Here is a 15,306-nt window from a genome sequence, read left to right as displayed (position 1 = left end):
GTCATTACAGGTTTGTGACGGACGGACGACATTTGGATCCCTAAGTCTCGCCTTCACCTCTGGTGGGCGAGACAAAAATGGAAAAGAAAATAGTGGAATATGATGTCATCAGCTTTACTTGTCACATATTCATAATAAGCATGAAAGTGTTTATAGGTAATGCATAGGTAATGAGCCTCGGAATAATTTACTAGATAGATGGTGCATAATAAATGCTGTGTTTATTATTAAAATATTTTTTAATAAAAATGGTTATTTTTCCATCCAATTTGATAATTTTGCCACCATTTTTGTTTCATTTCATTCTATCCCCCCCCATATTGATTTCAGCCCAAGCATTGATTCCTCACATAATACATAGTTTGTAACTAAAATACAGTATTTTATTCACAATTCTATTCTGCAAGAAAACCTGTACAAAAAATAAATATATATTTTGCATCTACAAGGTAAGTACAAATTCTATAAATGAATACTTGTACAAACTATGGGAGCATTTTACAAGACTATGAACAAATTTTGAAGATAAACATAACTGATATATTTGATAGGCTTTGAAGAAAAATCAACTAAATCAAACAAATTTATAATGTCTGGAATTTTGTCACCATAGTTGGGTATACTATCTGATGGAGGCTTGAATACCAATCTTATTTGATAGTCTTTGTGTAATTTGAAATGACTAATTTGAATAACATACATTTCAACATTGTTCAATATGCATTAGCAGAGAGCCTAAAACTTTAGAGATACCATTTTCATTGATTTATTTATACAAAATATGGTACAAAAAGGGATTAATCATGTAATTTTTATTAATATTTCCCCCTTTACTACTTATATCTTCTATCATGTATGATATCTAGGCTTAAAATTAATTAAGTTTTGATGGTTTAATTCATTGATTTTTCCTTAGCCCGGATTCGCAAAGGTGGATGTTAAAACCATCGGTTGAACCCATGATTTATGCAGATATCCTGTATAAATTATGCTTATTCACTGTGTACATTAAAGAATGTCCAATGCTGACACACGCTTTTGTCACAGTGCGCCAAATTGAAGCCTGTTGCCATGGTTAAGTATGCTATTTTATTCATGAGTTCACTGCTTAAAGAGTGCAGACTGTTTGATGAGTCCACTGCTTGAAGAGTGAAGTCATTAATTCAAAACAGTCAACTTGTGAATAAAATAGCGTGGATAACCATGGCAACAGGCATCAATTCGGCACACTGACAAAAGTGAGCATCAGCATTGGACATTTTTTAATATAAAAATGCGGTAAATAAGGGTAATTTATACAGGAAATCTGCATACCATGGGTTCAACCGATGGTTTTAAAAACCACCTTAGTGAATTCAAGCCATTTTGTTTCAGGACATATATCAGAAGATCATCTCCAATTGTGCATCACTAAACCTGGAATGGTCTTATAACTCTGCTTCCTTTTCAGATAAAAATCATGTTGAAAAATGTTTCATTTCTTCTGTCCAGCACAATGTTCTTTCCACACTCATCCAGAAGTGATCTATTAAAGCCACACACAGTACAAATGCTGTCCTATCCATCACACTGATTTCATGGTACCCTCCATGTAAATTTGGTGATGAACAATGCTCCTGGGAGAGTTTCATTTTGGAAAAGTCATTGATGTAAGGTCATTTCAGGAACATGATGTACACAGCCATGAACACACATGATAATGCAGTGAACAGATGGAGACGAGTTCCAATAATAGAAGCTGTAATTGTGAAAATACAATGAAGAAAGAGGGTCAAACTCAAAGTCATTATTTACAGATTGTGTTTTACAAATAAAAAAACACCAACATATACATCCAGGTAGAAAAAATAAAACAGCAACTAAAACAAAATACAGACCTAACTTGATAGGGCAAAACATTTATGAAGACCAGTAAATCTAATCATTAAGGTTTGTGGATGGGTGGGGGGCTATATCATGATAATTTAAATTATTCTATTTCATGGGTGTATTATGTAAGGCTGAATGATATGAATATAATTAAACTTAAGTAAAATTCAATAAACAGATGATATTGAGAAGACAAAATATTATATTGCAAATATTATATCATTGCAATATCATTAACAAAAGAGGATTTTAAAATGTTTCAGACAACAAAACTACCTTGAATTGTAATAAATTCACTTCAATACAACAGGCTTATCACCACACTCAATCCCCCACCTCTCTGAGTATTATTTGTTTGCTAACAAATTGGCAGAAAACATGAACAAGTGGAATACCTCTAGCAGTCTCGCCTGCATTACACATTTCAATTAATGTAGCAGCAGGGCTCACTTTAAAAACAACTAAGGTGCATAATTTTTCACAAAAACATCATTTATACAATAACAAAATACTAAGTTCTTTGACCTTTGACCTCAATCATGTGACCTGAAATGTAAACTGATCAGCGATACTTGATTACCCCTATGTCAACATTCATGCAAAAGATCCATATACTTTCAAACTTATTCAAAGTTCATCGACCCTAAATGACCTTTAACCTTATATTAACCATGTGTCCAGAAACTCATGCAAGACGATCACTGATCCAGTCAGTCGGCAAGCCCCTGTGTTAATGAGCAAATGGGCAAGATTTATCCAAGTCCTCTCGTGGCTGAATTCATGTCCCTGCAAAATCTCGTGAATTATGAGACTTTTTTCTCAAAGAATTTAACCACTTTCTCCTGGAGTAAAATTGATTATTTTTGTACCATTGGGAAGAGTAAATGTTACTCTTTCATATTGGTTATTTCTTTTGAATAAAATATTTTGATAAATAAGTGAATTTTTTACCAGAAAAGATGCATCAAACAGAATTTTCTTCCTCTGTTTTCACTTGCAAATTGTGCAACATTTTGTGTTTTAGGTACCAACATTATTTATATCATCAGAAAGCTCAAACTCTATACTTTCTTACAATGTCACTCTTGATATGTGGCATCTTTTAGATGGGTCAGCAGCCAGCTTTTTCCATCAAGATGCAAGACGAGATTTCTAAAATTTCTGAGTAACATAAAATCCAGAGTTCTGATTGGCTGAATAATGTTTTCACAACAGGCGCGGGTTATTTGAAGAGATTACCACATGGTGAGTGTGACCTTGCAGAGGCCCAGTGTGGGGAACATTGGAATTTGCGTGGGTGTGTGGTCTCTGTGACCAATCAGAGTGCAGTATTCTTGTTTTTGAGCTGCTAAATGTACTTGGCCTCTTAAAGGCTGGCTGCTGACCCATCTAAGATACATCGTCATATACAAATTATATCATATTAAAGCGTAGATCTTCAGCTTTATTATGATCTAAAAATCATTTGTACTCAAACAGAAATCAAGTGTGAAAACAACAACAACATTTGTTTCATGAAAAAAATCATTTTGTTTCATGTTTTATATCAAAAGTTTTCCCTATATTACAACATTTTTAAAAAATTCCAAACACATGACCTGAAAGAATGATTCTTCTTCTTTACAAAGATACCAAAAACATGAAATTTGGTTAATATTTAGAGAAGCAATGGCAGAATAAAAAGAGGTGTTTTGGTTCGCACCAAGCTCATTAATAATGCAAAAACCCTATAGTCATGAATATCACTTGGATAAAAGAAGCTACTTTTTCAGGGCTTGCCGACTGACTGGATCACTTATGTCGAAGCTTCATTAACCAGATCAATAAACTTTCAAAGTTATGATGACAGCTCAAATACTTAAAGGGATGGTCCGGGCTGAAAATATTCATATCTAAATAAATAGAGTAAAATTCACAGAGCAAATTGCTGAAAATTTTATTGAAATCGGATAACCAGTAGGAATTCCTTAAGAAGCTGTGTGCGCTCTGAACGCCTAGCTTAGCCGGGTAATATAGGAGCGCCTTGAGCACCTAACAAGGTGGATATGTGCGCAATATAAATACCCTATATTATTATTATAACAATTAATGAAGTTATTGAGTTTTAAAGTTTATCAATATTTTGTAAAAACAGTTATATGCACATCATTTTGAAAATTCATTAGGTGGGCTGATGATGTCAAATCCCCACTTTCCTTTTCCTTATGTTATTACATGGAATCATTAATGTTTCATACATGTGTAAATGACTTGTCTCCCATGATGAAATATTAGTTGGGCCAATAAATAACTAATGCAGTTAATCAGTTGTCAATACGATTGTTTTAGTTCTTTGTATAAAAATTTTGAATAAACCTAATTTCATATAATAAAATAAAATCAAGTGGGGATATGACATCATCAGCCCACCTAATGAACATTCATAAAGACATGCCTAGAACTGTTTCACGGGAATAATGCAAATCTTTAAAAATTCAATAACTTTTTATTTGTTATCTGATTTTGAACAAATTTTCAGCATTTTGCTCTGTGAATTTATTGAGATATGAATATTTCCAGCCTGGACAATCCCTTTAACCGTGGTCAAGATTTCAATGTTGATAAGTGATACCCAATACTAGTACTTGGTTAGTTTATTGACCCATCACCACCACCTTTGAAAAAGTGGCACCTATAGTCTTGCTCTGCTATGCAGGCGAGACAAAAATGAAAATTGTTTGACTTTGATTGATCAGGAATGATTAACTCAAATTTCCCAAATACCCAAATACAAAACAAAGCAATATAAAAGCTTTAATAATAAAGTGAAAAATACATTTTGTATACATGCACATATTTTGATTTCTTATTGTCATACCTTTGTAGAAGACTCCAAAGAAACCTTTCTTTTCTGATAGGAACCACTGTTTAAGACGAGGAACTCTCCTCATGTAGGCACATGTACAAATAACCAGAAGTCCAAACACAATTAGACCATCAAATGAGTATGCTGGAGCAGGACAGAAACAAAGAGAAAAGAAAAGATATCTATGGTTATATAGAACATACTATTGGATCATAATGTATATCACTCTCCTATTGAGTTTGGCATCTAAAATGATCTATAACATAAAATCCGTTTTATCATAATGAGGCCTCTGATAAAGGCTTACTACATGATTAGGAAACGTGGAGCGTTGTGGCCCAGTGGATTAGTCTCCGGACTTTGAAACAGAGGGTCGTGGGTTCGAATCCCAGCCATGGCGTAATTTCCTTCAGCAAGAAATTTATCCACATTGTGCTGCACTCAACCCAGGTGAGGTAAATGGGTACCTGGCAGGAATTTATTCCTTGAAATGCGTGTGCGCTGTAATCTTACTAATTACGGCAGCCAAGCTACAGCTGGGGTAATAATATCCAAGTCCTTTGGAAGCGCATAGAGACATTATTCATAATTGTGATATGCGCTATACAAGAACTGTTTATTATTATTATTAGGAAATGGTTTTTCACTAAAACCCTTTTCCAGTCTGCTGTTTGATGACATAGTAAGAATATGAATAAAATTAAAAATAAAATGTCATAGGCCCATATTCTGAAGTCAGGTTTGATTTTAATAGACCATGTTCTATCTCTGTGCTAAAATTATGGGGAGCCAACATTTCAAAATGTCTGTTTGTATTGTATATTTCTTATGTTTATTATTTTGTTTCTTTTTGCTTCCATAATGAAGAAAAATACTTCAGTTATCATTCCCAGACAATTATGAACAATCTGGATATCATATGAGTTGAATGTGTACTGTAAGGTTTGTGCCCAAATTGGCTCTCAACAGTTAAACCACAACTTTAAACCAGGGTTTAATTTAAACCCGAGTCAAGAATACAGGCCAATCTGTCTTAATTCATAAAACATGGATCATCCAGTCTTTTTTGCAAATTTATTGGCCTCTAACGTTAATGTAACGATATTGTTCCTTTTGGTGTAGGCTGCTATATTTTTCCTAACGAAAATCCTTCGCCCAAACATGATGCCATTGCTCTAGCATCAGCAATTGGAGAAGGCAAAGTTGTATTGTTATCATCCATATTCTGAAAACAAAAATAGGTCTTTATGTAGATGGTGAAGGGGGTGGTTTTTCAGCCATATTACCAAAATACCCTTGAGAAAATTGGCAGGAATTGTACTCATGATATAAAAAAATATAGCAAAGAGGTATAAGGTATAAAATTTCTCTTGGGCAGTTGTGATTTATTTTTCATTAGGAACTTGGGAATCATTTTTTTTCCCACCAGAATGCTTAAAAACTTTTAATTTTGATCATTGGTGGAAAGCAAAATTGCAAGAAAATTGACATTCAACAATCTCTATTTCTAAATAGAAAAAAATACTTTTAAGAATTTAATTTACGTAACAGCCAATTTATATCATAAATGGTTGTAATAGAAACTGACAGTGTAAAAAAACCAAGCATTTATCCCCAAGAACAATAAAATACAAACATTTCCAACCTTATTTCAAAACACAGAACAGAGAACAAGGTTATATGATAAACTTATTCAATGAATGAGTGGGCAGTCCCTGATATTTCTCTGCAGGAAGCTGCCGAGTTGCAGACTTAATGTTGACGTCTTCATGGCGATTCCACTTCATGTTTTCATGAATGTTTACACCAAGATATTTTGCCTTATCAGTCTACACCATGCAGGGGTATTCCATGAATGTAATAGGGCATTGAACTGTTGATGACTATCCTCTCATTGGTAACAAGCATAACTCCCGCAGTATGATGGACGATAACTTAAGTCCATATAAAATCTGCGGCAAAGCCAAGCAGGACAATCGAAGCGATGTTTCAATGAGAGTGTGACAATGAACTTGAGTTTGTGCCAAAATACAGCCATTTACGATTTCGAAATTCGGAAAAGCAGTAGGCATATTGCAGTGGGCATATTGACCTTGAAGTTAGAATGTGATCGAGAGACTTGCTATGACATTTGCGAACAAGAGCGTCTCTAAAGCGAGCACATAATACGCCTGCCTGTAATGCAGAAAATTAAGTTATTGGTCAAGCAAGAAAAGTGGAAGGTGGTGATTTCATCTTTGACCTTCTGACCTCAAAATCAATAGAATTGCTGGAATCTATGCCAGTATCATACACACAAAATTATATGAGCCTAGGTTAAGTTCCACTATTATTATCGCATTAACAAGGGCTGCAGAATGGTAAGATGAAAACATGTCACTGTGATCATGCCCTTTGACCTCAAAATAAATAGGCTTCCTGGGATCCATGCTTGTATCATACACACCAAATTATATGAGCCTAGGTTAAGTTAAACTAAAATTATCAAGTTTACAAGGACTTCAGGAGGGTAAGATTAAAACATGCCACTGTGACCTTGACCATTTGACCTCAAAATCAATAGGCTTCCGAAGATCCATGCTAGTATCTTGAATCACTCGCAAGTCTCTCCTCCCAATATAACTGATTGGGGGAGTGTAGGTGGACGACTACCCCGGGGTCCGCCTAATCTTACTTGAATAGTGTAGTGGGTTCTTGTTGAAAATGGGGGTCTCAATCCTCATCTCATGGCACATATGTATCATACATCATACATTTATACTAAGTAGCCCCCCCCCCCACCCCGGGTGGATTGTCTTTGAAGTGGTATCACTTCTCATGTACCCACCTCCAAGGCAAAGAACTCAAAGACATTATTGCCGATGACCAACAACCTTACTGCTGTTCATCATGTAAACTCAAGCAAGAACAAAGTCATCTTGTTTTAGATACAAGTGATTCAGACGCTGGCTCAGAGATATATATGGCCTGTCCTCTATGTCATGAAAATGCATCTCAAGGTTCTATACAATGCCATTTATGCGAATATTGGTATCACAAAAAGTGTTATGTAAAGGATCTGGAAAGATGTAGAAGATGATTCACTCTTCCTCTGCCTATCTTGTTAGGTGTTGGGTGCCAGGTGTTGGTTGTCTCTTTACCTCATGCTGCCTTGAGCTGGTCCTCGAACTCAACACTCTCAGCAGGAAGCCTACTTATGTTGCCCTACTTGATGCAGAGAAGGCCTTCGGTAGGGTGTGGTATAACGAATTCTACCAGAAGTTAGAGGACACAAGCATTCATCCACTTCATTGCAACATGATTAATTCCTTGTACAATGACCTGCGCAGTCAAGTCCTATGGGATGGTAAAGTCAGTGCGCCCTTTCCTATTCTTCAAGGAAAGACAAGGAGGTGTCCTTTCACCTCTCCTCTACATTTCTTTCATTGATGGTCTCATCAAACTTCTTCGTGTCAAGCACATTGGATGTAGCCTTCTGGGGCAATACTCTGGACTCCTTGTACTGGCAGATGATGTGGCCCTCCTTAGCTCATCCCCGAGTGAACTCCAGTGCATGCTAGATCAGACTAGTAAATACGCAGAGGAATGGCACTAGAGAATTAATCCTTCCAAGAGCTGTATTGTCATATTCAATGAAGGGAAAATGCTCCTCAGCATCCTGCCTGGCATCTTGGAGATGTTGTGGTGCAGACAGCCTCTTTGCACCCTCATCTTGGCATCATAAAGTCCAGCATTAGGCGAGACCCAACTGAAGACATCATCGCAAAGGGCTAAAAACATTCTACACACTCTGGATCTGGAGCTTATACTGGGGGTCTGCTTCCAAACCACAGTGCCACTCTCTGGAAGGTCTACTGCATTCCCAGAATGCTGTATGGAGCAACGATCATGACCCTCACCAAAGGAATAAAGAGAAGGCTTGGTCAAGCAGAGCCGCAATTATTCAAGCAAATTTTGGGCATCCCCAAAACTGCTGAGCATGATGAATATTTATATCTACTGACCGGCCTCATACCACTCGCATTGAATACCAGATGTTCCTGCATGCTCTCTCCAGTTAAACCACCTCTATCAAAGCCTGGTAGGATACTCTTAATAGATGCAAGCTTCCAGACCTCCACCCTCTCATTCTGCACCCTGTACCATACAGTCAATGGAAGAAGCTTCCATTGACTGTATGGTACAGGGTGCAGTTGTGAAGTCTGCTGTTAAAAGTATGGTAGTCTACAAAGCATCAGAGGCAATCCAATTAAAATCCACACTCTTTTTGGAGGAGCATCTGCATCCCTCTGTACCCCCTCTATTGGTGGAAAGTAATATGGTATGAAAATTTTCATTTCTCAATCTCTATTTTTAATTACGAAAAAATAATTTAAAGAATCAAATTTACTTAAGAGCCAAGTTATATGATGAATAGCTGTAATGGAAAGAGTAAAAAAATCAAGCATTTGTCCCAAAGAAAAGGAGAAAATAAGCCAAACATTGCTACCCTTATTTTGCAACACATGGAGATGTAACTGAGAACAAGGTTATAATTGTTCATTGAATGAGTGGATCCTGTGCCTATTTTTTATCTCACATGCACAGAGAAGACCTTACAAAACTAAAAAGAAAATATGCAAGATGAAATATTATGGGCATATTTAACCCAGGGGCCCGTTTCTCAACACCATCATAAGTCTGACTTCTTGACTAAATTGGATGTAGTGAGCTACTTGTCCTCTTTACCAAGATCGGGTACAACTACCTCACTAAATATTTATGACACCTCCGAACCTGTCATAACTTCTTTCTTAATGACGTAGTGGCATCACGTGGGTAGACTATGACATGCAAAAGTGCCTAGAAATTTGAAAATCATAATCTTATGTAATCAATCATTGAGGTTTAAAGGACAAGTCCACCCCAACAAAAACTCGATTTGAATAAAAAGAGAAAAATTCAACAAGCATAACACTGAAAATTTCCTCAAAATCGGATGTAAAATAAGAAAGTTATGGCATTTTAAAGTTTCGCTTATTTTCAACAAAATAGTTATATGAACGAGCCAGTTACATCCAAATGGAAGAGTTGATGACATCACTCACTCACTATTTCTTTTGTATTTTATTATAGTAAAATGAAATATTTTTATTTTCTCGTCATTGTCATGTGAAATGAAGTTTCATTCCTCCCGGAACACGTGGAATTCCACTATTTTAACATTTTGTGCTTCAGGCAATGAGGTCCTAATCATCAAATTCGTAAAAATTGAAATATTGTATAATTCAAACAATAAAGAACAAAAGAAATAGTGAGTGACGTCATCGACTCTCTCATTTGGATGTAACTGGCTCGTTCATATAACTATTTTGTTGAAAATAAAGCGAAACTCTGAAATGTCATAACTTTCTTATTTTACATCCGATTTTGATGAAATTTTCAGCATTGTGCTTGTCTGATATTTCTCTATTGATTTAAATCAACATTTTTCTGAGGTGGACTTGACCTTTAAATTACATCACAAAACAAGTGGGATAATGCATTCATTGATCATTGTAATACAAAGAAACTGTTGGTAAAACGCCACAAAACCATTCATTTTGAAATAGTAAATAATTTAATAGATAATTCTACCATGTCAGGCAATCCATAACTAGACTCGTATTTGTCATTTTCGGACCCCTATTAACATTTGGATGAATTCTATCTCTAAATTTATGTATACAATTTGTCAAATCGTATAAAGTTTCGGTATCAAAGATTTTTAAAAAATTGTTAAACTATATTTCGATGTTTGGAATTGTAAAAGACCGTAAAATTATAATTTTACAAAGAAAACTGTTATGGTTTACTTTTGTAAACTATCAAAATTGGATATCCCGGGGGTACCCATCTCAACGTCCACATGTGATTTTTTAGTCATGAAATAAATTATTCATAATTCCATTTTCTCAGCAATTGAATGCTCCAGTCTTCATGGTCTAATCATGTATGATGTATAATTTGCTTGTGCTATTATTTTGAAAAGATGTATTTCCCAATTCATCACAATATCTGCAATTTTGTCATAATTTTTCTTTTTGAATATCATGCTATTTTGTGACTGAGGCTATTTTGTGACTGAGGCTACGTCTCGTCTGCTGTTTTTACCGATAGATTCGATATCACGGTATTCTAGTTAGGAAGCCTTTCGTGAAACGGGTTTAGTAAGATTGGAACTAACTCCGTGGTTGGTGGATAAAGATATGACTAACTTGTCCAGGTGTTGACAAACGGGCCCCAGGGACTTACCATGTATTTGCCATAGACACGGGACTAGGGTAATTTATGGTCAAAATATTTATAAAACTGAATTGTGAAAACAGAAATTATGCACTTACATCAATTATATGGATGAAGGTCTAACGAGTGGCAGTATCCTGACATCGAGGCTCAGACTGGAACCTAAAAAAACCCAAAAAGTTCGGTCGCGATACCTCTCCTAATTCTTTCAAAATTCATAACAATGAATGGCAGATCGAGACTGGGGTAGGAGCGAACTTTGCGTTTTTTTGAGGCTCCAGTCTGTGCCTCGATGTCAGGATACTGCCACTCGTTAATCCTTCATCCATATAATCGTGGTAGGTGCATAATTTCTGTTTTCACAATTGTTTTATGAATATTTTGACCATAAATTACTCTAGTCCCGTGTCTAAACTATGGCAAAAAAAGGTAAGCCCCAGGGCTCCCGCCCGCGAGCTCCTGGGTTAGGGCATATTATACCTATATGCACTTGTTCACTGCTACCACCCTGCCTGTGGGGAATCTAGAGGTAGGACTATGGTATGCCAATGTACAGAGCACACACTTTAAAAAATCATTAAAATATCACTTTTGTGACCAAAATTACTAATTTCCATACAGTTCAATTTATTTTTCATTAGTAATTGGGAATAACTTTTTCATTCACCAGAGCGCTCAAAAACTTGAATTTGGGGCATATATGTTCCCTTGTGTACGAAAGTTTTCATTTTTTGATCTCTATTTTCAATTAAGAAAAAAATGATTTAAAGAATCAAATTTAAATAAGAGCCAAGTTGTATGAATAATAGATGTAATGGAAACTGTCAGTGTAAAAAAATCAAGCATTTGCCCCAAAGAAAAAGAGAAAATAAGCCAAACATTGCCACCCTTATTTTGCCACACATGGAGATATAACTGAGAACAAGGTTATATTATAACCTTGTTTATTGAATGAGTGCCTATATGACCCCATCAAGAACAATTATAGTAGAGTGGTACTCTTACCAAGTTCCTTACCGTTAATCTTCCTTTCTTCAGTTTGATGTCATGCTTACCACTACCAGCTACCAGATAGTATGGTAGTGGATTGTATTACCGAACACTTTTCATGAATTCAATCATTTCAAAAATATTATTCTCATAAAATTCACCAAACTTTCACCATAAATACACAATTACCTACAAAATATAAATATGTAAAAAATTTGCCGAAATCGTTTTTCCTTTTGATGATATTAGCTTCCAATCGGACCCCTCTTCGGATGTGAAATATTTTGTTCACCTGAAAAAGGTGTCGTATTACCGAACGTGTGTTTTCAATGGCAAAAGTTGAGAAATCAACAAAATCACTGATGAGCTATTTTGACCATATTTTATTATTTTTAGACTATTAAGACTTTGAAAATGTGTTTTGACCATTTTTCATCATCTTTCTATTCAAGTTCTCTTTGGAAGGATGTTGCAAAGAATTGAGCATATGAAATTATTTTCTGACGTGTACGATGCACACGTTCAGTAATACAAGGCAGGTCGGTAATTAGACAGCTGGCAGCCGTCTGTTTCGAGGAGTTTTTTAACATTTTTCTTTTTATTTCTCCTCGTACACAGACGGCTCGCTATCGTGCAGCCACCATTAGGGGACTTGCAATGCAAAATCCCCCCGTCGGGGCTTTTCAATTTTTGTCTTTAATGAATAAAAATTTCGAAAATTATAGTGACCAGAGTGCAAATTTATATTCCCTCTTGGCATCAATTGCCAAAAAACGTGGAAAAATGAAGTTAAAAGGAACAAAAACAGTGACTTACCTCAGCTGTCGCGCAAATTCACTTCCCCGTTTTATCCGATCTTAAGTACATAAACATATGGCCATTGAGTCCCCTGTACAGATCGCGCTAGAACTTCGGTCTCTGTATTTGGTGAGTGAAGCCAACGAAGTTCAGCTGAACAACCAACAAAACAGAGACCGAAGCTTTTGGTCTAGTCGGTAATACAACCACTCACCACTTGTTTACTGCTACCACCCTGCCTGTGGGGAATCTAGAGGTAGGACTATGGTATGCCAATGTTGTACAGAGCACACACTTTAAAAAATCATTAAAATGTCACTTTTGTGACCAAAATTACTAATTTCCATACAGTTGCAATTTATTTTTCATTAGTAACTTGGAAATAATTTTTTCATTCACCAGAGCGCTCAAAAACTTGAATTTTGGGCATATATTTGTGTAGGCCCTCTATTGGTGGAAAGTAATATGGCAAGAAAATTTTCAATTTTTTTATCTCTATTTTGGATGAAGAAAAAAATGATTTAATGAATCAATTTTAAATAAGAGCCAAGTTGTATGAATAATAGGTGTAATGGAAACTGTCAGTGTAAAAAAAATCAAGCATTTGCCCCAAAGAAAAAGAGAAAATAAGCCAAACATTGCCACCCTTATTTTGCCACACATGGAGATATAACTGAGAACAAGGTTATATTATAACCTTGTTCATTGAATGAGTGCCACTCACTATACTCTGCATTCATTATTTTTAATTCATTATGAAACTTACCGTATCTCTTCCGTCCTCAATGAATTATTCAATTTAACGGCATTATCGTGATATAGGGAACCACCGTTCACTTCATACAGCAGCGCTTTATTCAGTCACACGCACGGTTCCCTATTTCCACCTCCATTCACTTTGTACACAAGTGCGCGTACACAAATCTACGAGTGGTTCCCAAAACCACGATTTGGCCAATTCAACCTTCAAATGCAATGAACTGGATGGATGGATTACGTCATACTGCATTTTGGTGCTGGTTTCCATTAAAGCGGAGGAAGAATAAAAAGAAGATTCACCAATATCAGCCAAACATATTTGCTTACGAATGGGACTGAAGCTAGTACTGGAATTTGGTAGTAGCCTGAGCTAACGTTAGATCTATGCCTATTCAGCATGTACACAAAACAAGAATGGTATGGCTGCATATGCACTTTTCAAATTACTTACCGTTTGTCATTTTTGATTTATCACAACTTTCATGTTGTTGAAGACTTAAAAATTTCAACCTCAGCCTCAGATGTCTGGTCGTTGCGATTCTACCAAAATAAAAATTTGCCACCGTATAGCGTAGCACGTCACTACTACTAGCCTTTTTCCAGGCTCTGCTCTGCAAAGACACTGTTAATACCCCCATCTTGTGACGTGATTTAACCAGCTTCGCGCAGCAAGGCAAACAGGCGATACTCTGAAAATCCTCTTCACAACCATGTTTGTGGGGTCCAGCAAATTACCTCCTAACGCTAAATAATTGCTTTGAATCTCTCTCACACAATATACCCTTAGGCCCAAATTCCCGCCAAATTCACAGACAAGACAACATTAAAATGATAGTACGGCCTGAGCAAAATGCTGAAAATTTCATCAAAATTGGATAACAAGTTTTATTTTGTGAAAACAGTATGCACATTGTCATGAATATTCATCAGGTGGGCTGATGATTTCACATCACCACTTTCCTTTTTCTTATGTTATACATGAAATCATAATTGATTCTATTTGTACGTGTAAATGACGTGTCTCCATTATGAAGTAAGTTGTGGCAATAAAAAAACGAATGCACAACTTAGTTAATCAGTTGTCAATCCAATTGTTATAGTTCTTGGCAGAAATTTTTTGAATAAACCTAATTTTATATGATAAAATACAAAAGAACAAGTGGGGATATGACATTATCAGCCCACCTAATCAATATTCATGAAGACATGCCTAGAACTGTTTCACCGGAATAATGTAAACATTTAAAATTCAATAACTTCGATATTTGTCAACCGATTTCAATGATTTACAGCATTTTTCTCTGTGAATTTGAGGTACAAGTATCTCCAGCCTGGACCATCCCTTTTCTATGGCCCAAACTCACAAATGTGGTTTTTAAAATCATCAGGTTCAATCCATGGTTTATGCAGATTTCCAGTACAAATTACGCTTATTTACCACCTATATTAAAAAATGCCCAATGCTGATGCGTGCTTTTGTCACAGCATTTTAATGTTTGGACACCCTTAAGCTACCTATGTAATGTACCATATCTTGATTTCATACAGCTCTGACATCACGCATGAGAGAAAAAAGAAGTAAAATTCCAGAATGCAATATATCAGAAATTGTTATATCCCAGCCCCAAGGATCACGACTACTGGCACTACCATTACAAGTCTCTCACACCCATAGAATTTTTAATTGAGTTTCATAAAGCTTTCAGTATTGACAATTTGTTCTTCTATGGATAGTGTGGTAACAGTAAGAAACAAGTGCTTCTCAACCAATGAATTTTTTT

The 15,306-nt window shown here is 35.8% G+C and overlaps 1 protein-coding gene across 1 annotated transcript; it reads right to left on the bottom strand.

Annotated features, from left to right (window-relative positions):
• Nucleotides 1-918: 918 nt before the first annotated feature.
• On the bottom strand, nucleotides 919-14,101 carry LOC121410147 (protein kish-B-like). The gene is made up of 3 exons (XM_041602037.1): nucleotides 13,977-14,101; nucleotides 4,727-4,858; nucleotides 919-1,738 (listed from the first exon to the last, which is right to left on the bottom strand). The coding sequence occupies exons 1-3, from the start codon at nucleotides 13,984-13,986 to the stop codon at nucleotides 1,656-1,658; spliced, it is 225 nt and encodes a 74-aa protein (XP_041457971.1). The 5' UTR covers nucleotides 13,987-14,101; the 3' UTR covers nucleotides 919-1,655.
• Between the last annotated feature and the right edge of the window lie 1,205 nt (nucleotides 14,102-15,306).

This window comes from Lytechinus variegatus, chromosome 3 (genome assembly GCF_018143015.1).
Source record: "Lytechinus variegatus isolate NC3 chromosome 3, Lvar_3.0, whole genome shotgun sequence".
Lineage (NCBI taxonomy): Eukaryota > Metazoa > Echinodermata > Echinoidea > Temnopleuroida > Toxopneustidae > Lytechinus > Lytechinus variegatus.
The sequence above is the reverse complement of the archived record's forward strand: the minus strand, read 5'-3'. Positions and strand labels throughout refer to the sequence as shown.

What these genes read in the sequence shown, in the direction of transcription:
- LOC121410147 (XM_041602037.1), bottom strand. An exon ending in CTTTGGAGTCTTCTACAAAG is followed by an intron (nt 1,739 to 4,726) that starts GTATGACAATAA and finishes TCACAATTACAG; the next exon opens with CTTCTATTATTGGAACTCGT.